The sequence below is a fragment of the Macrobrachium nipponense genome, chromosome 36 (assembly GCF_015104395.2).
Source record: "Macrobrachium nipponense isolate FS-2020 chromosome 36, ASM1510439v2, whole genome shotgun sequence".
Taxonomy (NCBI): domain Eukaryota; kingdom Metazoa; phylum Arthropoda; class Malacostraca; order Decapoda; family Palaemonidae; genus Macrobrachium; species Macrobrachium nipponense.
In genome coordinates, this window is record NC_087220.1 from 60,430,298 (window position 1) to 60,455,048 (window position 24,751).

Below are 24,751 nucleotides of genomic sequence, written 5' to 3' on the forward strand. Positions count from 1 at the left end.
CCCCTAAGAAGTCTCGCCCAGAGACCTCTAAGGGTCTGTCCCACTCCGGTGGGACAATTGGGGCTTCCGCTGGTCCTCCTGTTCCTTCGGGAACGGGGCCCGTCTCTCCTTCTGCAAGTAAGAAGAAGGCGGGACCGGAGGAGTATCGGCTACCACTGGTACCTCTTCTCCTGGCGCCAGAGGCTGTGCCTCAGCATCGGGAACCTTCTCGGCCACTTGTTTGCGAGCGGTACCGAGTGGGTCACCGTGCAGCCAAGGTCCAGGCAGCTGAGCCTGCTAGCCGCCAGGACTCAGGCACGGAGTGAAAGACTGGTGGCAGTCGCTCAGGCAACTCCTGTCAGACTGGCTATCGCTCGCGTGGCGATCCCCCCGTCCCCAGAGTTGACATGACGGTCCCACCAGACCGTACACGGGCTGAGGCGAGGAAGAGGTCCCCCTGGTCACCAGGCACAGTCTCGGCTGGGCCAGGTACCATGACGCAAAGTGAGGACGGGCCATGCTCCCACCGCGACAGTGGACTCTGCCGGTCTCCTGACCGTCGCTCCCACCGGGACAGGACGGATAGGTTGACTGGTAGTAGCTCTCCTGACGCTTGGGACCGTCGCTACCATTCTCGGTCTAGCGGGTCTCCCCAGGGAGACCGCGCGACTAGGCCTGCAGCTTGATCGTCACCACGGGTTGGCGATTGCCTGCAGCACCCCCAGCGCACCAGCCCTGCCGGCGGGCAGGGGGGGAACGTCAGGTCTGCCTCTCCTATCCCTTCAACTTCTTCGGGCTACACCGGGAGGAGCGAGGCGATTAGGAGCGACTGCTAGGAGTGCGCTTCTCATGGTCCGTCCACGAGGGCCTACGAACCTGGCATGGTCTTGCGACTGACCAGATCGTACGCCCAAGTGGTTGGACTAGACCAAGAGGGGTCTGCCGTGGTTCCTCCTGTGGAAGGAGGAGGATCTCGGGAAGTGTTCTCCCTGGATGGACTTGACGGTCCATCTCCCCAGGACGCGGTCACTCCCGAGATCCAGAGGACGTTTGCAGAGGTCATCGCGCTGATTCGTTAGCACAATGACCTCGGGGAAGGATCGGTGCTCCCACCCTCCTAGCCTACATCTAGGCTGGAGGCGTTCTGGGGGCCCAAGAAGGAACCCAGGACGATGGTGGGTCTGCCCCGATCAGCCTTGGCAAACAGTATGCTGGGCCAAGTGAACTCTCTTGTCTCCGGACAGGAGGGATCACTCTACCACGACAGAGGCGGTTCTAAGTTCCATCGGAGGACCCGCTGCCGCCCAAACAGGTTAACCCAGAGCTAGCTAGGCTAACCCCGGGTGTGTCTCTTCAACACCTGCTGGCTGAGAACCTCTGGTTCTCACAGCAAGAGGCACTGGCTTTGGAAGCGACTGCCTGGCTGGACCTGTGGTCCCTCACGGTGTCCAGGGTCACGGCCTCCTCAGGAAACATCACTCCTGAAGGAGACCCAGCTTTCGGGAGATTGTGTCAGTCTGGAGGTAGGGCTATCTTCTACCTGGCCCACCAGACGGCCAACCTGTGGGCCAACCTGGTTCTGAGACGTTGGGATGCAGTCCTCACTCGAGTTACCAGGTCGGCAGGGCGCGAGGCAGCTTTGTGTCTGAGGAACAGACCGGTGCTGGGTTCCTTTCTCTTCCATAGAGAGATGGTGGACGCTGCGGTGGAACAGCGGCGCACTGAGGACAGTGACCGCCTAGTCCACCAGGCAGTCTTGAAGGCGACTGGGCAGCCTCGAGCCACTGCGGCCAAGCCTCGGAGCTCGGCTAGCGCTTCCTCTACAACCAAGACAACGTCTTCATTAAGGCCGAGAGGAAAGACCCAGCCTTCGACTTCTGCTGTAATGAGTGACCGTCAGCCCTCCTCCCAGTCCTCCTCCTCTCGAGGAGGATCTGGGAAGAAGAAGTCGAAGAAGGGGAAACGCTAGGGATGGAATTCCCCCTCACATGCTGCTGGAAGTGGGGGGTTGCCTGGCGAGCCATTGGGCAACTTGGCAGAGCTACGGAGCTGAGACCTGGATAGTGAATGTCCTTCGGGAAGGATATCTACTACCCTTCGAGTTGCGGCCACCCCTCACATCCAACCCGGTTCATCTGCAGATGTACGTCCCCGGTTCTGCCAGGGACGTAGCGCTTTGGCAAGAGGTAGATGCCATGCTTAGCAAACGAGCTGTGGAGATCGTACGGGATCAGTCGCCGGGCTTCTACAGCCGACGTTTCCTGGTGAAGTCTAAGGGGGCCTGGCTCCCGGTGATAGATCTCTCTCTCCTGAACCGGTTCGTTCGCCAGACTCAGTTCACAATGGAAACAGCACGCTCCGTGCTCGATTTCGTCAGGGAGAACAACTTCATGCTTTCTGTGGACCTGAAGGATGCGTATTTCCAGATACCCATCCTCCAGTCCTCCAGGAAGTACCTCCGCTTCATCCTTGACGGAACGGTGTACCAATTCAGGGCACTTAGTTTCGGTTGAGGTATCTCAACGATTGGGATCGACTCCTCGAATTCTGTCGAGATCTCGGGATCGTGGTGAATTTCGAGAAGTCAGATCTCAAGCCCAAGCAGAGGATGAAGTGCCTGGGCATGCTGATTGAGACGGTAGCAGGGCGAGTCTTCCCCGCAGATTCGCGGATCAGCAGGTTCAGGGAGGCAGCCGGACGGATCATGTCTCAACAGGAACAGCCAGCTTAGCAGTGGCAAGTCGTGATCGGTTACCTGTCGTCTCTCGAGAAGTTAGTCCCTCACGGGCGTCTTCACCTGTGGTCTCTTCAGTGGAGGCTAAAGGAGTGTTGGTCACAGGCAAGAGACCCGCTGTACTTCCCCGTTCCTCTCACGTAGGAGGTGAGGCAGGACCTAGCCTGGTGGCTGGACGACGGGAACCTCGTAAGAGTAGTGCTTCTCCGCACTCCCCCCCGGAGATGTTGCTGTTCTCATATGCATTGACTGAGGGATGGGGCAAACATCTGGAGGAGTTGCTGGCTGCAGTTGTGTGGGATTATCACGACAAGCACCTCCACATCAACGTCCTGGAGCTCAAGGCAGCGTTCCTCGCTCTCCAAGATTCTGGGAATGACTGATTGGACACTCAGTGGTGTTGATGAGCGACAACACCACGCTAGTGGCATACGTCAACAAACAGGGGCCTAGTATCCCTCCCATTGAACCAGTTGACGATGCAGGTGCATGAGTGAGCCGTAGCTCACTTGGTAGAGCTGTCAGCCAGATGCATTCCAGGCAAGAGGAACGTAGTGGCAGACAAGCTCAGCCGTCGGAATCAGGTGATAGGGACCAAATGGTCCCTTCACCCAGACGTGGCAGAAAGGCACTTCGACCTGTGGACCTGTGGGGGCGTCCAGTTGTGGATCTGTTCGCCACCCGGCACAACAGGAAACTTGAGGTTTTCTACTCAGTTGTGCCGGACCCATGGGCAACTGCAGAGGATGCTCTTCAACATCCGTGGGACAACCTCTTTGTCTACGCCTTTCCCCTCTTCTGTCTGATTCGCAAGGTGATCAGCTGAGTGCTGGTCACCGCGAATCTTCGGATGATTCTGGTGGCACCCAAAATAGCCGTTTGGTATCCGGACCTGCTGGCTCTTCTTGCCGAGGCACCGAGAGAGATTCCCCCCTGGCACAACCTCTTGTGCCGACCACACATGGAATGGTACCACCAAGCGTTCGGTCCCTGTCTCTTCACGGCTGGCTGTTATCCACCATCTCTTGCGAGCGAGAGGCTTTTCTCGCCGAGCAGCAACAGAGATGGCTGGGTACCTCAGACAGTCCTCTGCAGCGGTGTACCAGGGGAAGTGGTCTGCCTTCAGCAGGTAGCGGATTTCCTCGTATTCCTTCGCCGAGAGAAGTTCCTCTCCGTCTCCGCAGTTAAAGGCTACAGAGCCGCCCTGGCCCTAGTCCTTAAGTTGTGTGGAGTGGACATTTCCATCTCTATGGAGATCTCCCCCCCCTGACGAAGAGCTTCGAGAGGTCTTGCCCACCCAGGAAACTCAGGCCCCCAGGGTGGGACGTGACTCTCGTCCTTAGGAGTTTGACTCGAAATCCCTTCGAGCCACTCCGAGAGTTGTCAGACAGGGATCTGACCCTCAAGACAGTCTTTCTGCTGGCCCTGGCATCGGCGAAGAAAGTAGGGGAACTGCATGGTCTTTCTTTTGATGTAAAGCACACAAGGGGATGGGGATCGGTGACGCTCGATTTTGTCCCGGACTTTGTAGCGAAGACTCAGAACCCTTCGGTCCCTGACGACCGGTTTGAGTCATTCACGATCCCCTCCTTGAAGGACTTCACCAACAATGATGCGGATGAGATGCTGCTTTGTCCTGTGAGGCGCCACCTCAGGCCTGAGTGTTGACGCCTCTTCGTTAACGACACCGGTACCCTTCGTCTGAGAGCCCACGAAGTAAGAGGTATTGGTCCAACCCTTGCATTCTGCAAGAACTTCTCCGTGGCACAGGTGCTGAAGGCAGGGGTTTGGGCCAACCAGATATCGCCCACAGGTCCTCTGACACTTTTTCCTTGGGACCTGTGGTGGCTGCTCAACAAGTTGTGTAGCTTACCTAGCTCCCTCGCCAGACAAGACAGCATCGCATCCTTGTGAGACTGCGTGAATGGACGAGTAGATGAGAGTGTGACTGGCTTCTTTTCCTTCTCTTTTCTCTCCTCTACCTTTGGGCAGAGGGTTGCGGTTGTCACTACGCTGGACAGGAGGCCGATGCAGGTAAGCTACGGGATTGAGCTCTGTCCTATCCCTTTCATTAGGGATAGGAGCGGTTATCCACCACTCCCCTAAAAAGGGGGTGAGTGGACGCCAACAAGAGACAAACCCAAGACCTTATATTTGGCTCTTGCGTAGGAATTTGTTCTTGCTTGCTATTCATAAGAGGCACGCTTGCCTCCCTCTTATGAATTTGGGCCAGAGGTCTGACCACTGATTCTGCGGTACACACCCCAATCAGTTGGGCAGATGCTAGAATCCCTCCCTCTGCTCTTACGACCAAGGAGGGAACCAAGGTAGGACGAACGCCATTCTGTTCTTAACACTCAGATTCCACCCACCAATAAATGAGTCTTCCATGTGTTAAAGGACTGAGGGTTTGTATTGCGTGTTGGAACAAATCACAATTTGTCGTAAATTGTATTTTTCCTAACTGTACAAACCTGAGATCCTTTACACATAGTCCCACCTCATGCCACCCCACACTCTGTTCCTGGGCCTAAAGCAAAGTGATGTTTACCTCTCAGTTGGGCGGGACTCCCAACTATCGGACAAGCAGTTAACTACCGAACCACCTTGTTCTAAAGCTTATGACCGGTTCCAGCTGCGCTGAAGTACATTCCATATGTTAAAGGACCTCAGGTTTGTATAGTTAGGAAAAATACAATTTACGACAAATTGTGATTTTTCCTAACTATAGAAACCTGAGGTCCTTTACATAGATGCCCACCTCATGCCACCCCTCAATCTGAACCTGGGCTGAAAGGCAAAGTGGGGTGTTTACATCCGGGCTGGCTAGCCTACCCGCCTGCCACACAGTAGTTACTGCCTAACCACCTTGCTCAAGAATTTAATGGCTGTAATCCCAGCTACGCCGAAAGTAATTCCTTGTGTAAAGGACCTCAGGTTTGTATAGTTAAGAATAATACAATTTACTTCCAAAAATTGTGATTTATTTTTTCTCTAAATATAGAGTAGCAAAGGTTAGGACCATTTTCTTGTAGGTTTTAGAGTAATTTTAATATTAATTTTGTAGGTACGAAGGATTGAATGGCGAGAGCGTTCACAGCACCCAAAGACTTTCTCGTACCTGTTTACAATGTTCCGTGCATGGTACATGCCCCACATTTTCCCCAATTTTAACTCTTCAAATTCCCTTTATAAACCAAATTTAGGTAAGTCGTTGTCAAGTATTAAAAGTGACTTTTAAAAATGAAATATTACTTAACTTTATCAAGGCCTTTTGGTTAGTTTTTTGTGTAACAAAATTACTGAGGGATTCTCAAGGTAGATAAGTATTAAAGGGAAAAATGTCTAAAAGTATTACTTTTACTAATATTCCTGGAGAGATCAGAGATGAAAATTTGGCAATTGCAGAGTTACCAGAACTTCGTAGCAGTCCGGGTGTAAGTCTTTATGGCACTTGCCAAGTGGCAGTCGTAGAGTGGGTTCGTAAATTTGTCATTGCCACACCTCAGCGGACTAGCCAGTCGATGTCTTCTGTGGGGTAAGTAAATTGACAGCTTAAAAAATATACTACCATGTTATTATTTGCTATGGAAATTTCTGTGTTAAATGTTAAGTGGTCATGTCTTACTGTATCCCTAAATCTGTGAGGTTCTATCTGTATCCTAAAAAGAATTCTTGGTGAATGATCGAAATGCAATTTAAAGTAATCACCTAAGGCAATAGTAGGTGTCAAATTATATAAGGTAATTATGGTAGAAGACAAATCTTGATTGCTCCATGCCTTTTAAACAAATTTTTATGGCCTATAAGAAAATTTTGTTTAGTCGTTATTACTGTTTTGGTATGGCCTTAGATATTTAGGAATTAAGGTGATAGAAGTTGTCTTTTAGATTGTCAAGTTAAGTTTATTCGTGTTCTGTTTACAGGGAGGAAGATGGTCGCAGGTCTGGTCATGGTGATGCGGCCGAGGGAAGTACAAGTGACCAAGACTCGGTCACTTCTGCATTTTATGTCAAGTAGGTTGAAATATATGAATGGAGTTTGCTTTGACATGTAATACAAACCCTCGGTCCTTTACATAAGGAATTACTATTCAGCGCCAGCTGGACTGGTCATAAGATTTACTAACAAGGTAGTTCGGCAGTAACTGCTTGTCCGATGGTCAGGAGTCCCGCCCGATTGGAGGTAAACATACCACTTTGCTTTCGACCGCCATTGGGTGAAGGCGTGTGCTCGCCTCTCTGAACACCTTTGAGAATACTTGTGTAAGTGGAATTGTAAGTACTCTGTTCATTATTTTTGTTATTTTTTTTGTGGAATTGCATCTCTGGATACCATGCAGTCCCACGACGTGGAGAAGCCCCCTTGCCCCCCCATCCAACCGGAGAGTGTGCCCTGGAGCGGGAGGCCGCAAGTGTGGGTCATTTCGGTCCAGTGATGCTGTGGACCCTCATCCGATGTGTACTTGGTGCCAAGGGTGTGAATGCTCTCGGGCCGTACCTTGTGATAATTGTGTCTCCTGGTCGGAGGAGCAGTGGGAGTTGTATGAGAAGAGGAGGAAACCACGTAAAGCTCTCCCTCGACACCTCTGGTTACAGACACGTCGTCTTCCTTTCTCCCACCTAGCCATCTCCGCGTATGGCTCTCTCCCCTTCGAGGGATGTACCCCGCTCCGCCTCTTCGCTTGATATGTCGAGCGTAGAATGCTACACCCCGACCTGGAGTTGTACCTGGGGTCCTCTGTCTGTTCAGGGTGGGATCTTTCCCCCTCTGAGCGAACAGGACCCCCCCCCTATTAACCTGACTGTTGCTTCCCCAGGTCTGTCTGCCTCCGCGGGTGGAGATCTTCAGCAGGTGTGGCGATCGCTGAGTCTTCCGGGCACTCCCAATATCCAAGGGCTGATTCAACACCTGGCTGTGACCCCTGTCACTCACGGGGTGGAGACAAGGCTACTACCACAGTATCTACACCAGGGTATGCCGCACCTCCGCACCTTGTGTATACACAGCACATCACTACGGCCGCGGTACAAGCCCCGCTGCTGTACGTGCCCCGGAAGGAGATGGTTCCTCCGCTGCCTAGGTTTGCTGTCCTTGCCCCGCCCCCTGACCTCGAGTGCCCGAAGAGCTCCCCTCTAGACCGTCCTTCGGTAGCTGTTGCCGTCCCTGCTGTCTCCGTACCTGCCCGTGGAAGTGCTGCTGCTCTCGCAGGTCCCTCCGGACAGATGGAGTTGTGCCGTGTTGCTACCGCAACTGCCCCAGTTCCATCCTGGATGGAGGACCTTTTGGTTGTCATGAGGAAGCTGGCAAAGTAGAAGTCCAGAAAAAATAGGAAGATGTCGTTGTCTTCTCCATCGTCTTCTTCGTTGTCGTCTTCTGCCGCCTCATCCTCTTTGACTTCCAAGGCCCCCCAGCCGAGGAAGAAGAAGGTGGCCTCGCCCCCCAAGAAGTCTCGCACAGAGACTTCTAAGGGTCTGTCCCGCTCCTGTGGAACATGTGGGTCTTCTGCTGGTCCTCCTGTTCCTCTGGGAATGGGGCCCGTCTCTCCTTCCTCAGGGAAGAAGAAGAAGGGGACCATAGTGGCACCAGCTAATGCTGTACTTCTACTCCCAGCTCCAGTAGTTCCGCCTCCGGACCGGGAACCGTCTCACGGTGTCACCGAGTGTACGGTCACTTACGGGTGACCGTGCAGCCAAGGTCCAAACTGTTGAATACGCTCACCGTCAAGACCCAGGCACGGAGTGAAAGACTGGCCAGAGTTGCTCAGGTGACTCTCGCCAGACTGGCGATCGCTCTTTTGGCAATCCCCCTGTTCTCAGGGTTGACATGACCGTCCCACCAGACCGTTCATGTGTCGAGGCTGGGAAGAGGTCCCCCCGGTGACCAGGTCCAGCCTAGGCTGGGCCTGGTTGAGAGGACGGTGCTCGCTCTCACCACATCAGTGGACACTACCAGTCACCTGACCATCGCTCCCACTGGGACCGGACGGCTTGCAAGACTGGTAGCAGCTCTCCTGATGCACGAGACCGACGTACGCCCAAGTGGTTGAAGGAGACCACGAGGGGTCTGGCGAGGTTCTTCCTCCTGAAGGAAGAGTGTCTCGAGAGGTGATTGGCCTGGATGGATCAGGACGCGATCACCCCCGAGATACAGAGGTGTTTTGCAGAGGTCATTGCGCTGATTCGTCAGCACAACGACCTCGGGGAAGGATCGGTGGTTACTCCCTCTGACCCTCCATTGAGGTTAGAGTCGTTCTGGGTTTCTACGTGCCTTCAGTAGACCTGTTGCCGACCACGCAGGTTGATCCGGAAATAGCTAGGCTAACTCCGGCAGTGCCTCTTCATCACCTGCTGTCCGAGAACCTCTGGTTTTCACAGCAAGAGACATCGGCCCTGGAAGCGACCGCCATGGCAGCTTTCCAGGCTGTCTCCTGGCTGGATCTGTGGTCCCTCACAGTATTCAGAGTCGCAGCCTCCTCTGGAGCTATAGTTCCCTAGGAAGACTCGGCGTTCGTGAGACTGCCAGTCTGGAGGTAGGGGCATCTACCTCACCCATCAGATGGCCAACCTGTGGGCCAACCTGGTCCTGAGACGATGGGACTCAGTCCTGGCTCGGGTAACCAGAGCGGCCGGTCGAGAGGTAACACTGGGTCTATGAAACGGACCGTTGCTGGGTTCCTCCTCTCTCTTCCCCAGAGAGATGGTGGATGCTGCAGTGGAAAAGCGGAGAACTGAAGACAGTGACTGCCTAGTACACCAGGCAGTCTTGAGCAACTGCGGCCAAGCCTCGGAGCTTGGCTAGCTCTTCCTCCACTCCTAAGATGCTAGCACTGTCGAGGTCAGTGCGAGGAAAGACCCAGCCTTCCTCTTGCTTCGAGGAGTGAGCGTCAGCCCTCCTCCCAAGCCTCCTTCTCTCGTGGGAGAATGGCTAAGCAGAAGGGGAAGAGAGGGAAACGCTAGGGATGGCGTTGCCCCTCACCTGCTGCCAGAAGTTGGTGGGTGCCTGGCGAGCCATTGGGTAACTTGGCAGCGCTATGGAGCCGAGACCTGGGTAGTGGATGTCCTTCGGGAGGGATATCTACTGCCCTTCAAGTCGAGGCCACCCCTCACTTCACACCCGGTCCACCATCAGACGTATGTCCCTGGTTCTGAAAGAAGAAGCCAAGACCATGCTGAGCAAAGGAGCTGTGGAGATTGTGCCAGATCAGTCACCAGGTTTGTACAGCAGACTTTTCCTGGTGGAGAGGTCTATGGGGGCTGGAGACCGGTGATAGATCTCTCTCCCTTAAACCGATTTGTTCGCCATCAGGGAGCATGATTTCCTGCTTTCAGTGGACCTGAAAGATGCATATTTTCAAATATCCATCCATCAGTTCTCTAGGAAGTACCTCCGCTTTATCCTTGATGGGACGGTGTACCAATTCAGGGCACTTTGTTTCGGTCTCTCAACCGCCCCACAGGTGTTCATGCGAGTGTTCACTCTGATGTCGGCTTGGGCCCATTCGGTCGGGATACGTCTGATGAGGTATTTTGACGATTGGCTGGTCCTGGCGAGCTGCCGCTTGCAGTTGCTACAGGACAGAGATCGACTCCTCAACTTATGCTGCAACCTGGGGATCGTGGTAAATGTTGAGAAGTCAGATCTCGAACCCAAGCAGAGGATAAAGTACCTGGGCATGCTGATCGATACGGTAGCAGCACGAGTCTTCCCCGCAGACTTGCGGATTAGCAGGTTCAGGGAGGCAGCCAGACAGTTCCTGTCATGACAGGAACAGTCAGCTCAGCAGTGGCAAGTCGTGATCGGTCACCTGTCGTCACTAGAGAAGTTAGTCCCTCACGGGCGTCTCACCTGTGGTCTCTTCAGTGGAGACTAAAGGCGTGCTGGTCACAGGCACGGGATCCACAATCCTTCCTGGTTCCTCTCACAGAGGAAGTAAGGGAGGACCTAGCCTGGTGGCTAGACGACAGGAACCTCCTAATAGGAGTGCCCCTGCGCACTCCCCCTCGGGAGATGCTGCTGTTCTCAGATGCATTGACTGAGGGTTGGGGCGCACACCTGGAAGAGTTGCTGGTTGCAGGAGTGTGGAACCATCATGACAGGCACCTTCACATCAACTTCCCGTAACTCAAGGCTGTGTTTCTTGCACTCCAAGAGTTCCTGGAATGACTGATGGGACACTCAGTAGTGTTGATGAGCGATAACACCACGGTAGTGGCATACGTGAACAAAAGGGGGACTAGTGTCCCTCCCATTGGACCAGTTGACGATGCAGGTGCATGAGTGGGCCGTAGCTCACTCGGTAGAGTTGTCAGCCAGATACATTCCAGGCATGAGGAACTTAGTGGCAGACAAGCTCAGCCACCAGAAGCAGGTGATTGGGACCAAATGGTCTCTTCACCCAGACATGGCGGAAAGGCTCTTCGACCTATGGGGGCGTCCAGTAGTGGATCTGTTCGCCACCCAGCACAACAGAAAACTTCAGGTTTTATACATTCAACTTCCCTGCCAGATATATACTTAGCTATAGACTCCGTCGTCTCCGACAGAATTTCAAATTTCGCGGCACACGCTACCGGTAGGTCAGGTGATCTACCGCCCTGCCCTGGGTGGCAGGACTAGGAACCATTCCCGTTTTCTAATCAGAATTCTTCTGTCGCCCGGACCATCAACATTGTTGTTGGTTCCTCTCGATTGGTTTTTCTTTTTTCACCGGCAATTGATCTTCTTGACCGACTTTTGGTGACGTATCTGGATTGTTGGATTGGCATACGCTTTTGTGGACTGTTTTGTGGACTTGATTTTGGAATTTTCTTAATAATGTCTGACTCTGGAATGGTTGTGAGACGTTGTGTGAATGTAGGCTGTAAGGTGAGGTTGCCGAAAAGCTTCGGTAGACCCTCACACGGTATGCAAGGGTTGCAGGGAGTATGAATGTTCTTTTACTAATACTGTAAGGAATGTGAGAACTTGAGTGAGAACGAATGGAAGAATCTAAACTAAATTAATTTAAAACAGTTTAGAGAGAGAAAGAGTGAGGAAGGCTTCGTATAGAAGTTTAAGTAGTTCTAGATCTGAACTAATTCCAAGCTTGGGATCTTCCCCAAGGTAAGTATTGCTACTTCTCCTTCCATTGCAGCCCCTTCTTCCCTATTGCAGACCTGTAGATCCAGCAAAAGAACTTGCGGATCTAAAAGCAGCCTTCAAGTTGATGGAAAACAAAATGGCTCCATACAAGGTAAGGGCTAGTGATTTTTCAGTGGACAGTGATATGAGTGTCCCAGTGTAGTGGAGGGGGCATCTGGTCGGCTCAGCAACGCTCCTAGGTCTAGACCTCTTCCAAGCTCACATGCCCAGAGGAGAAGGAATGTCGAAAACCGAAAGGAGGTTGTGGAGAATCCCACCGATCAGGTGTCCCTTCGGCGGTTTCTGTGACACCCCAGACTGCCAAGGATCGCTATTGTAAAAGCGTCCTGCGTGAGTGTTTTTCGTCGTCGGGATCTTCATCTCCGAGACGTGATTGGAGAGATTCAGATCGATCTCGGCCTCTCAAGAGGAGTTGGAAGGCTCCGACTATTGATTCGAGCCCAGAAAACTTCCCTGAGGAGTCTCCCTCGGGAGTGAAGAAGGCAAGAAGAGCCATTCTTTCAACCAGAGTGAGAAGGAGGCAGGAGGTGGAGGCTATGGACTCCTCCCCTCCTCCTTCCCCTCCTCCCGAAGAGGATAAAGAGGAGGCTACGAAGAGATTCATGATGGCGATGCAAGAACAGATTTCGTTTCTTTTGTAGGAGTTTCTGTCAAAGGAGACCTCCTAGAAGGAAAGACACTTCCCTTCCTATCAAAAGATCCTCCAGACGTATGGAGGTATCTGCCGCCAGATCGATACTCCTACTCGCAGGTGAGGTTTCCTGTACGAACCTGGATGAACCGATCAGACGTCCTATGGGCACCGGCCAGGAGTGAGGTCACCCAGTCCAACCAGGAGGCAGGAGCCAAGAGCCGGAAGTGAGGTCAACCAGGAGGCAGGAGCCCGAGCCAGGAGTGTAGACAATCCAGGCAGGAGGCAGGAGCAGAGCAAGAGCCAGGAGGCAGAGGTCAGGAGTCAAGAGCAGGAGCCCAGGAGCAGGAGTCAGGAGGCAGGAGCCAGGAGTCGGAGTCAGGAGGCAGGAGTCCGGAGTCAGGATGGCAGTCGGAGGCAGGAGTCAGGAGCCAGGTCAGGAGCCAGGAGTCAGGAGCCAGGAGTCGGAGTCGGAGAAGAGTCAAGAGCCAGGCAGGAGTTGGGGACTCGTTCCTGGAGGTTATGACTCTTCTCCAAATAGGAGCTCCTCTCCTTCAGAGCATAGGAGGTCTTGGAAGGACTCTCCCTCCAAACGTGAACTTTCTCCTTCGACTGATCGAGGGTTAGACGAGTTGTCTGATGACGAACCTCCTGCTAATGAGGGACTATCTATTTATAAAGTCTTAGCATCATTATTACTTCAAGAATTTGGAGATTCTCTTAGTCCGGCGGCTCCTCCTTCTCCTCGTTCTCTCTTTTCGAGCTCGGCTACGGCAAAATCTCGGCCTTTTTGAAAATGAAGCCTGCGATATCTATGAGAAGGCACTCCATTCTTTAGATTCTTGGATGGACAAGAAGAAGGAGTTAGGAAAGACGGTATTTTGCATGCCTCCTTCCAAATTACATGGAAAGAGAGGTATTTGGTATGGGACAGGAGAGACTATGGGTCTTTCTCTACCTGCCTCTGCAGATGCCAGACTTTTCCAATTTAGTGGAGGGGCCTCTAGACGTCACTCCTTAGGATCGGTCAGAGCGACGTGGAGCACTTCAGAGTTGAACCACTTTCTAAAGGGACTTTTTGTCACTTTAGAGGTGTTCAACTTTCTGGATTGGTCACTCGGAGTTCTGGCCAACAAATCTAAGGATCCTTGGACTGGAGAAGAAGGGCTTAGGGAAAGACGGTATTCTGCATGCCTCCTTCCAATTACATGGAAAGAGAGGTATTTGGTATGGGACAGGAGAGACTATGGGTCTTTCTCTACCTGCCTCTGCAGATGCCGACTTTTCCAATTTAGTGGAGGCCTCTAGACGTCACTCCTTAGGATCGGTCAGAGCGACGTGGAGCACTTCAGAGTTGAACCACTTTCTAAAGGGACTTTTTGTCACGTTTAGAGGTGTTCAACTTTCTGGATTGGTCACTCGGAGTTCTGGCCAACAAATCTAAGGATCCGGAGTTTCTTAAAAACCCAGAGATTCTCCATAGCGTCCTGTCCCTGCATGGACAAGGCAGTACAGGACGGTTCGGGTGAAGTGGCTTCCCTTTTTGGTGCTGGTCTCCTGAAAAAGAGATCAGTTTATGGATCCCTATTATCGAAAGGGGTTTCTCCAAGCCAGAGGACTGCTTTATTGTTCGCCCCTCTATCGGATCATCTGTTCCTTCTCAGTTGGTGAAGGATATATCTCGCTCGCTAACTGAGAAAGGCGACACAAGACCTACTAACGCAAACGTCCAGAAAAGGACGTTCCTGTAAGTGTCCGGGTCGATTAAGAAAGGACTCTCGTCCTCCTCAGCAGCCCTTTCGTGGAGGTACAGCGGCTCGTCCCCCTACCAGAAAGAAGAGCTCTGATAAGAGAGGAAGGTCTTCATTTAGGCCTTCAAGAAAAATCCAAGTGACTTGTTGCTCCTTCAAGCACCAGTGGGCGCCAGACTCCTGAACTTTGCAGGAGTATGGGCAAAAAGGGGAGCCGACCCCTTGGTCAGTGTCGGTCCTAAAGAAGGGATATGTAATCCCTTCGACAACAGCCCTCCCCTAACATCTACGCCTCGGGAACTGTCAGCGAGGTACAGAGACCCGGTAATGAGAAGACTCTCCTTCAAATGGTGGAGCAAATGTGGAAAAAGAGGCCATCGAACTTGTGCAGGATCCACACTCCCCGGGATTTTACAATCGCCTTTTTCTAGTACCAAAGGCATCGGGGGGGGTGGAGGCCAGTTCTGGACGTAAGCGCTCTTGAATCGCTTTGTTCAGAAAAAGAAGTTTCGCATGGAAACGTCCGCCTCAGTAATGTCGGCTCTTCGTCCAGGAGATTGGATGGTCTCTCTGGACTTGCAAGACGCATATTTCCACGTTCCCATTCACATTTGTCAAAGAAATATCTTCGTTTTGTAATAGGAGACAAGATCTTTCAGTTCAGGGCTCTGTGCTTCGGTCGTCTACAGCTACACAAGTATTCACCAACCTGATGGCGAATGTGGCAAGATGGCTTCACCTAGAGGGAATAGACATCTCCCTCTACTTGGACGACTGGCTGATCAGGGCCAAGTCGGAGATTCAGTGCTTGGAGACTTATCAGTAAACAAGGAACATGATAGATTCGCTAGGATTGCTCGTCAACCTCGAGAAGTCACAGCTGATCCCCAGCCAGAACTTGGTCTATCTGGGATTCAGATGGATTCTCGGGGTTTTCGAGTATATCCTTCGCGAGAAAGAATCACTCGAGGGTTTGTCGAGAATCTCGAGCTTCTAGAGAGAAACAGCTCAGCGAGGGATTACCTGAGCCTTTTAGGGACCCTGTCCTCACTGGAAAAGTTCTTCTCTCTGGGGAGACTTCACCTTCGCCCTCTTCAGTTTTTCCTCAAAGAGGTGTGGAGTTGGAAGACGGGACAACTCTCGGACATCTTCCAACTTCCACAAGAGGTAAAGATCATTTGAAGTGGTGGATCCCTCCTCTTCAAAAGAACGAGGGCGTATCGCTTGCCCTGCAGAACCCAGACCAAGTGTTATTTACCGACGCTTCGGAGTCGGGATGGGGAGCGCGCTAGAGCAAGGGGAGGTGTCAGGCACCTGGACAAAGGAACAGGTGTCCTGGCACATCAATTGCAAGGAACTAGTGGCCATACACCTAGCCTTAAAGTTCTTCGAAGAGATAGTCAGAGACGGGGTGATACAGATAAATTCGGACAACACCACGGCTCTGGCTTACATACGCAAGCAAGGAGGCACGCACTCTTTCTCCCTCTATCAGTTAACAAAACACCTGTTAACCTGGACGGAAGAAAGAGGCATAACTCTCCTCACAAGGTTTGTTCAAGGGATCAAGAATGTGAGAGCGGACAGACTGAGCAGGAGGAATCAGGTCCTTCCCACAGAATGGACTCTACACGAAGAAGTGTGTCGAAGTCTTTGGTCCCTGTGGGGGAGACCTCACATAGACCTGTTTGCGACGTTCCTCTCCAAAAGAATAGAGATCTTTTGCTCTCTAGTGGAAGATCCGAGAGCCTTCGCAATAGACGTTTGTTTTCTCTGGATTGGTCGGGTGTGGACGCATACGCCTTTCCCCCGTTCAAGATCCTGGGGGAAGTGCTCAGGAAGTTCGTAGCTTCGAAGAGCACGAAGTTGACGCTAATAGCCCCCCTTTTGGCCAGCCCCAGGAATGGTTCACGGAGGTACTGGGAGTGGATAGTGGACTTCCCCAGATCGCTTCCAACAGACCAGATCTACTCAGACAACCCACTTCGAGAGGTTTCATCACAACCTCCCAGGTCTCGCTCTGACTGCCTTTCGACTATCGAAAGACTTGTCAGAGCGAGGGGCTTTTCTCGCAAGGCTGCGGGCTCTATCGCTAGAGCCCGCAGAGCTTCGACGAGCAAGAGTTATACCAGTCAAAGTGGGAAGTCTTTAGGAGGTGGTGTAAGGGTCAGAAGCTGTCCTCCTCCAATACCTCTATAGTGAATATTGCCGATTTCCTCCTCTTTCTGAGAGAGGAATCACACCTATCTGTCTCAACAATAAAGGGATACAGAAGCATGCTGTCTTCAGTATTTAGGAATCGAGGCCTAGACATTGCAAGCAACAAAGATCTACACGATCTAATTAGATCTTTTGAGACTTCAAAGGCAGCTACTCCTAGAACACCTAGTTGGAATCTAGACGTGGTCCTGAAATTCCTTTCATCGGATAAATTCGAGCCTTTACATCTGGCTTCCTTCCGCGACGTCACTAGGAAATGCTTGTTCCTGGTGGCTCTCGCTACAGCCAAGAGGACGAGCGAATTGCACGCTCTGGATTCCACGGTGGGGTTCAAAGGAGATGCTGCCATCTGTTCTTTCCAGACAATGTTTCTGGCAAAGAACGAAAACCCGTCAAAACCGTGGCCCAGAAGTTTTGAGGTAAAAGGCCTATCTAACCTTGTAGGCAGAGAGATAGAGAGATCTCTCTGTCCAGTGAGAGCTCTTAAATATTATTTAGAGAGGAAGAGACAGATGGGAGCTTGTCAACAAGGTCTTTGGTGTGCGGTGAAGATCCCCAAAAGACTCATGTCCAAGAACGCCTTGGCTTTCTTTGTGAGAAGCTTATTAGCGGACGCTCACAAGAACTGCTCGGAGGAATCCTTCGGTCTTCTAAAGGTCAAGACTCATGAAGTGAGGGCAGTAGCAACGTCTTTGGCGTTCCAAAAGAATATGTCTCTAAAGAATATTATTGAGACTACATATTGGAGGTGCAATTCAGTGTTCGCATCTCATTATCTGAAGGATGTGAGAGTGACCTATGAGAAGTGCTTCTCGCTAGGTCCTTTTGTATCAGCAGATACAGTAATGGGTCTTGGAGCAAAGACTGATCCTTAATTGTGTGTTTTTATCGTACATAAACCCTCTTGTCAGATATGTGCTTGGTTTTCTATTAGCAAGCTCACTAATTGTCGCACCGGGAGCATAGTGTCATTGCTGGTAGGGGATCAAGGGTATGTATGGCTAGTAGGGGAGTACAAAAATTTTTTTTTTTTGTATATTTTGTAATGAAAGTGTATTTATGTTTCGAGTTTTTGGTTGTTTGTAAGGAGTTCGGGGATAACTCCTTACAATCTTAGAACTAACATGGATGTTAGGATCAGGTGATCGGGATCGGTTTTGTGCTCCTTGAACAAGGTGTATTGTCATGTTAGTGGAATAGCACCCAATGACAAAGGCCTTTAGGCTCTGCCGAGTAAGTGGATAAGACCCCATTGGCAGACCCACAAGAACTCTTAGCCATAGATCAATATCTCGCTGAGGCTCTTGAGGCTAAGCAGACTCCAAGGCAGTAGCCGCGAAGTCTTCAGCCTAATAAGGTAGGAACCAAGGTTTATTAATACCTACAACATATGTTGTTTACCTGTCTATTTCAGTAGTTAGCTGTCTCTTACCCACCACCAATGGGTGCTAATCAGCTAAGTATATATCTGGCAGGGAAGTTGAATGTATAAAGATGATATTGTCATGTTACAATAAAGTTTTATACATACTTACCTGACAGATATATACGATTAATGGCCCACCCAGCCTCCCCGCAGGAGACAGGTGGAAGAGAAGAATTCTGATTAGAAAACTGGAATGGTTCCTAGTCCTGCCACCTAGGGCAGGGCGGTAGATCACCTGACCTACCGGTAGCGTGTGCCGCGAAATTTGAAATTCTGTCGCAGACGACGGAGTCTATAGCTAAGTATATATCTGTCAGGTAAGTATGTATAAAACTTTATTGTAACATGACAATATCATTTTTCTTTTCAGTTTTGCCAGACTCATGAGCAGCTGTAGAGGATGCGTTTCAACACTTGCTGGACAACCTCGTAGTTTACGCCTTTCCCCTGTTCTGCCTGATTCGCAAGGTGATCAGCAGAGTGCTGATCACCAGCAATTTACGGATGATTCTGGTGGCACCTAGATGGCCTCAGGCCATTTGGTATCCAGACCTGCTAGCTCTTCTCTTGGAGGCACTGCGAGAGATTCCCCCTTGGCACAACCTGCTGTGTCAACCACATGTAGAACGGTACCACCAGGCAGTTCATTCCCTGTGTCTTCACGGGTGTCGGTTATCCACCAATTCTTGCGCGTGAGAGGCATTTCTTGCCGAGCAGCAACAGAGATGGCTGGTTACCTCAGACAGTCCTCTGCAGCAGTTTACCAGAGAAAGTGGTCCGTCTTCTGTGGTTGGTGTCGTTGATGGGGTCTCTCTCCACTCGGAGCCACTCTTCAGCAGGTAGCGTATTTCCTCATCTTTCTTCGCCGAGAGAAGCTCCTCACTATCTCCGCAGTCAAAGGCTACAGAGCCGCATTAGCCCTAGTCTTTAAACTGCGAGGAGTCGATATTTCCACCTCCATGGAAATATCACTCTAAACTAATTAGGGGTTTTGAGAGGTCTTGCCCACCCAGGGAACTCAGGCCCCCTGGGTGAGATGTGACTCTTGTCCTTAGGAGCTTGACTCGCAGACCCTACGAGCCACTCCGAGAGTTGTTAGACAGGGATCTGACCCTCAAGACAGTCTTTCTGCTGGCCCTGGCATTGGCGAAGAGAGTAGGAGAACTTCACGGTCTTTCCTTCGATGTTAAACACTCGAGGGGGTGGGGATTGGTTACGCTCGATTTTGTCCCGGATTTCGTAGCGAAGACTCAGAACCCTTCGGTCCCTGACACCAGGTTCGAGTCCTTCATGATCCCCTTCCTAGAAGACTTCACTGATAATGATGTGGATGAGATGCTGCTTTGTCCTGTGAGGGTGCTATGGCGCTATCTGAAGAAAACTTGACATCTCAGGCCTGAGTGTCGATGCCTCTTCATTAGCACCAGGGTGACCAAGAAAGAAGTGTCCAAGAACACTGTTTCTTTCTGGCTTCGTGAGGTAATCTGGAAAGCGTACGACTCCGACAGGAGTGCCGACACCAGTACCTTTCGTCCGAGAGCCCACGAAGTCAAAGGCATTGGTCCAACCCTTGCGTTCTGTAAGAACTTGTACTGAAGGCAGGGGTGTGGTCCAACCAGACCACCTTCACCTCCTTCTACCTTCGGGATATTGCCCACAGGTACTTCGACACCTCTTATGAATTGTTCCAGAGGTCTGACCGCTGATCTTGCAGTGCACACTCCGATCAGTTGGACAGAGGCTAGGTTCTCCCCCTTTGCTCTTACGACCAGGGAGGGCACCCAGGTTGGGCGAACACCAGTCTGTTCACAAGACTCAGATTCCACCCACCAATAAGTGAGTCCTCCTTATGTAAAGGACCGATGGTTTGTATTACGTGTCGGAACAAATCACAATTTTTGGAATTAAATTGTATTTTTCTTAACTATACAAACCTGAGGCCATTTACATATAGTCCCACCTCATGCCACCCCTCACTCTGTTCCTGGGCTTAAAGCAAAGTGATATGTTTACCTCCAGTCAGGCGGGACTCCTGACCATCGGAGAAGCAGTTACTGCCGAACTACCTTGTTAGTAAATCTTATGACCGGTCCAGCTGGCGCTGAATAGTTATTCCGTAGGTAAAGTACCTCAGGTTTGTATAGTTAGGAAAAATAAAATTTACTTTCAAAATTGTGATTTTGATTGAGGTTGTTAGTGTACACAGTCATTATAATTAGATGTGATGAAAAAATTATAATGAATTTTTCCCATTTTCCTGGTGTCATTTATATTAGTTGAATAGTCCAGTATTGAGTTTGGCTATTTTATAAAGTAACTGATTGGTCTAAGAAGTTAGTGTCAGTTAGGTACATAAATTTGACTAAAATGTAACTTTCAAGTGGGGTTTCCAGTTTTGTAATAAACTAATTCTGCTAATTTTGTTCCAGCGATGAGAGTGGATCCAGTGAAGATGGTACTATGGTTAGAGATATTCTGTTCTCCTCACGGGATAACATCAACTTTATTCACGAGTTATTTCGGCAAGCCTTGTGTCTTAGTTTCCGATATGCGTCCGTCATGAAGACTGTCATATTTTGTTACAAAGATTGGATACAGATGAATGTAAGTTGCAGTGATGGTTTCATGGAACGATATCATTGTTAACTGATAAGTTTAACATATAACAATGCCAGTTTATATTTGTCCCATTGCTCAAGCAAAAAATGTTTGTTCTGATACGGTATACAAACCATCGGTCCTTTACAATAGGAAGGTACTTAGCAGCAGCTGAACCAGTCGTAAGCCTTTTGAACAAGGGGTTTGGTAGTTAACTACTTGTCCGGCAGTTAGCGGTATGCTCAACTGCGAGGCGAGGAGCCACTTTGCTTTCGGCCGCGCTCGTGGATGGATGTGCTGCTCCTCGTCTCTCTGCCCACTTCTGTTGTATGCTTTGTTTTCTTCACTGCGTGAAGGCTTTCTCACTTTTTCTTTTACTTGTGTGTGTGTTGCAAGTACAGAAGTAAGTGCGTGTCTGTTTTACTTTTCATTTTATTATGGAAATTACTAACCAAGAGCCGGAGAAGCCCCCCCGCCCCCCATCAACTGTAGACTATGCCCGGGTATTGGGGGCCGTAAATGTGGGGCTTTCCGCTCTTCTGTGGAGGTAGATCCTCATGATTTTTTTGCTCGGTGTCGAGGGCGTGAATGCTCTCGTGCCGAGACTTGTGATACATATATCTTTTGGTCGGAGCGCAGTGGGAGCGCTATGGGGGGAGGAAGAACCCGCGGAAGCTGGCTAAGGAGTCGTCAGAGGACTCCCCGGCTACGTCCTTTGTCACTGATTTGTCTTCCTCCTTTCTCCCTCTGGCTCAGCTCCCTCGAATGGCTCCTTCCCCTTCGGGGGAGGTTTCTCGCTCCCTCTCCTCCCTTGATCATTCGAGCGTAGAGGGGGCCGCCAGATACCCCGACATCCAGTTGTACTCGGGGTCCTCCGTTCGCTTGGGTTGGGAACTATCCCCCCCTTCCGGGCGAGGGGGTGACCCCCCACTGATATACCCGACTTTCCCTCCCTCAGATTTGCTGACCACGGGCGATGATCTCGGCAGGGCCTGGTACTCGCTGGGGCTGCAAGGGACACCGACGGTCCAGGGGCTGCTTAGTCATCTGGCAAGAGGGGCTACGCCAGTCATGCACGGGCCTACCACAACGGTATCCACGCCGGGCTACGCTGCTCCGCCTCACCTGATGTATACACAGCATGTAGCCACGGTGACCCCGACAGTCACTGTGCAGGCTCCGCTGCCGGAGGTTTCCTTGCCCGTTGCTATGCTGCCTCCTGGTTTCTCCGCTCCTGCCGCAGCCCCGGACTTCTGGTGTCCCAAGAGCTCACCGCTAGACCTACCTCCTGTGTAGAGGATGCTGCCGGTTCCTGCTCCGCCTCCTGTTTCTGATTTCATTGCCGCTCCAGCCTTGGTACCAGTTCCTGCTTGTGGTGTTGCTGCTCCCACCCCAGGTCCTTCCAGACAGGTGCAGTCGGGCCCTGTTGCTTCGGCAACTGCCCCGGCTCCGTCCTGGATGGAAGACCTGACGGTGGTGCTGAGGAAGCTGAGGAAGAGGAGGAAGGTGTCGTCTTCTTCGTCGTCTTCGTCTTCTTCGTCTTCGTCTTCTTCGTCGTTGTCACCTGCCGCCGCTTCCCCTTCAACTTCTAAGGCCCCAAAGCCGAAGAAGAAGAAGGCTGCCCCCCCCTCCCCTCTCACCTGCTGCCGGAAGTGGGCGGGTGCCTGGCGAGCCATTGGGCAACATGGCAGTGCTACGGTGCGGAGACCTGGATAGTAAACGTCCTTCGGGAGGGATATTTAATACCCTTCAAGTCTCGGCCACCCCTTACCTCCAACCCGGTCCATCTGCAAACCTATGTTCCTGGCTCGACCAAGGACGTGACGCTTCGGCAGGAAGTAGAAGCCATGCTGAGCAGACGAGCTGCGGAGATCGTTCAGGATCAGTCGCCAGGCTTCTACAGCCGCCTCTTCCTTGTGGAGAAGTCTACGGGGGCTGGCGCCCTGTGATAGATCTCTCTCCCTTGAACCGATTCGTTCGCCAGACTCGGTTCACGATGGAAACAGCACGGTCGGTGCTCGATTCCATCAGGGAGAACGACTTCATGCTTTCTGTAGTTTTGAAGGACGCGTATTTCCAGATACCTGTCCATCAATTCTCCAGGAAGTACCTCCGCTTCATCCTTGACGGGACGGTGTACTAGTTCATGGCACTTTGTTTCGGTCTCTCAACCGCCACACAGGTGTTCACGCGAGTGTTCACACTGGTGTCTGCTTGGGCCCACTCAGTAGGGATACGTCTCTTGAGGTATCTCGACGATTGGTTAGTCCTGGCGAGCTCCCGCTCGCAGTTGCTGCAGGACAGAGATCGACTCCTTGAATTCTGCCGCGATCTGGAAATCGTAGTGAATCACGAGAAGTCAGTTTTCGAACCCAAGCAGAGGATGAAGTACCTGGGCATGCTGATCGACACGGCAGCCGGGCGAGTCTTCCCCGCAGATTTGCCGATCAGCAGATTCAGGGAGGCAGTAAGACGGTTCCTGTTTCGACAGGAGCAACCGGCTCAGCAGTGGCAAGTCATGATCGGCCACTTGTCTTCTCTCGAGAAGCTAGTCCCTCACGGGCTTCTTCACCTGCGGTCTTTTCAGTGGAGACTAAAGGAGTGTTGGTCACAGGCAAGGGACCCTCCATTCTTCCCCGTGTCCCTCACGGAGGAGGTGAGGCAGGACCTAGCCTGGTGACTGGACGACAGGAACCTCGTAAGAGGAGTGCCTCTTTGCGCACGTCCCAAACTTCGTAGCGAAGACTCGGAATCCTTCGGTCCCTGACGACCGGTTGGATTCCTTCACGATCCCTTCCCTGAAGGATTTCACCGATTATGATGCGGATGAGATGCTGCTTTGTCCTGTGAGGGCGCTACGGCGCTATCTGAAGAGAACTCGGCACCTCAGGCCTGAGTGTCGACGCCTCTTCGTTAGCACCGGGGTTACCAAGAAAGAGGTTTCCAAGAACACTCTTTCTTTCTGGCTTGGTGAGGTGATCAGGAGGGCTTACAAGACAGCTGACAGTGACGACACCTGTATCCTTTGTCCGAGAGCCCATGAAGTCAGAGGTATTGGTCCAACCCTTGCGTTCTGCAAGAACTTCTCCCTGGCACAGGTACTGAAGGCAGAGGTTTGGGCCAACCAGACCACCTTCACTTCTTTCTACCTTTGGGATATCACCCACAGGTCCTTGGACACTTTTTTTCTTGGGACACGTGGTGGCTGCTCAACAAGTTGTGTAGTCTACCCAGCACCCGAGCGGACAAAACAGCATCGCATCTTTGTGTGACTGTATGCATGGACGAGTGAAAGAGAGTGTGACTGGCTTCTCTTCCTCCTTCATTCTTCCCTCTACCTGTGGGCAGAGGGCTACGGTCGTCACTACACTGAACTGGAGTCCGATGCAGGTAAGCTACACAACCGATCCCCATTCTATCCCTTTTAGTAGGGATAGAAGTGTTTATCCACCACTCCCCAACAAGGGGGGGAGTGGAAGCCAACAAGAGACAAACCCATAACTTTATCTTGGCTCTTGAAGTAGGAACTAGTTCTTGCTTTTTGCTGTTTATAAGAGGTACGCTTGCCTCCCTCTTATAAATTTGGTCCAGAAGTCTGACCACTGATCCTGCAGTGCACACCCCAATCAGCTGGGCAGATGCTAGGATCCCTCCCTCTGGTCTTATGACCAAGAAGGGAATCCAAGGTAGGACAAACACCAGTCTGTTCATAAGACTCAGATTCCACCCACCAATAAGTGAGTCTTCCTGTTGTAAAGGACCGATGGTTTGTATACCGTATCGGAACAAATGACAAATTGTTCAAAATTGTATTTTTCCTAACTATACAAACCTGAGGTCCTTTACATATAGTCCCATCTCGTGCCACCCCTCCTCTGCGTTTACTGGGCTTCAAGCAAAGTGGCTCCTCGCCTCGCAGTCGAGTGTACCGCTAACTGCCGGACAAGTAGTTAACTACCAAACCCCTTGTTCAAAAGGCTTACGACCGGTTTAGCTGCTGCTAAGTACCTCCTTCTTGTAAAGGACTTCAGGTTTGTATAGTTAGGAAAAATACAATTTTCAACAAATTGTTATATTATTGATCTATAAAGACACTCAAAGTTGCCTTAACTAGATAAATGGGACTATGTACTATATAATGAAATCTTCCATTGTTTATTCTGACAAGTAATACAAACCCTTGATCCTTTACATAAGCAATTACTATTCAGCGCCAGCTTGACCGGTCGTAAGATTTACTAACAAGGTAATTCGGCAGTAACTGCTTC

At 51.2% G+C, this 24,751-nt stretch overlaps 1 protein-coding gene across 12 annotated transcripts in view; it reads left to right on the forward strand.

Annotated features, from left to right (window-relative positions):
• LOC135203741 (ral GTPase-activating protein subunit alpha-1-like) overlaps window positions 1-24,751 on the forward strand; it is a 217,753-nt gene that overhangs the window by 61,972 nt on the left and 131,030 nt on the right. For all 12 annotated transcript variants that reach the window (XR_010312009.1, XR_010312010.1, XM_064233673.1 and 9 more), the window contains exons 5-8: window positions 5,781-5,919; window positions 6,122-6,251; window positions 6,640-6,729; window positions 20,315-20,489. Coding sequence is in view for 10 of the 12 variants with exons in the window: in XM_064233673.1 (XP_064089743.1) it covers window positions 5,781-5,919; window positions 6,122-6,251; window positions 6,640-6,729; window positions 20,315-20,489 (534 nt within the window). In the remaining 2 variants the exon portion in view is untranslated. The remainder of the gene's footprint in view (window positions 1-5,780; window positions 5,920-6,121; window positions 6,252-6,639; window positions 6,730-20,314; window positions 20,490-24,751) is intronic.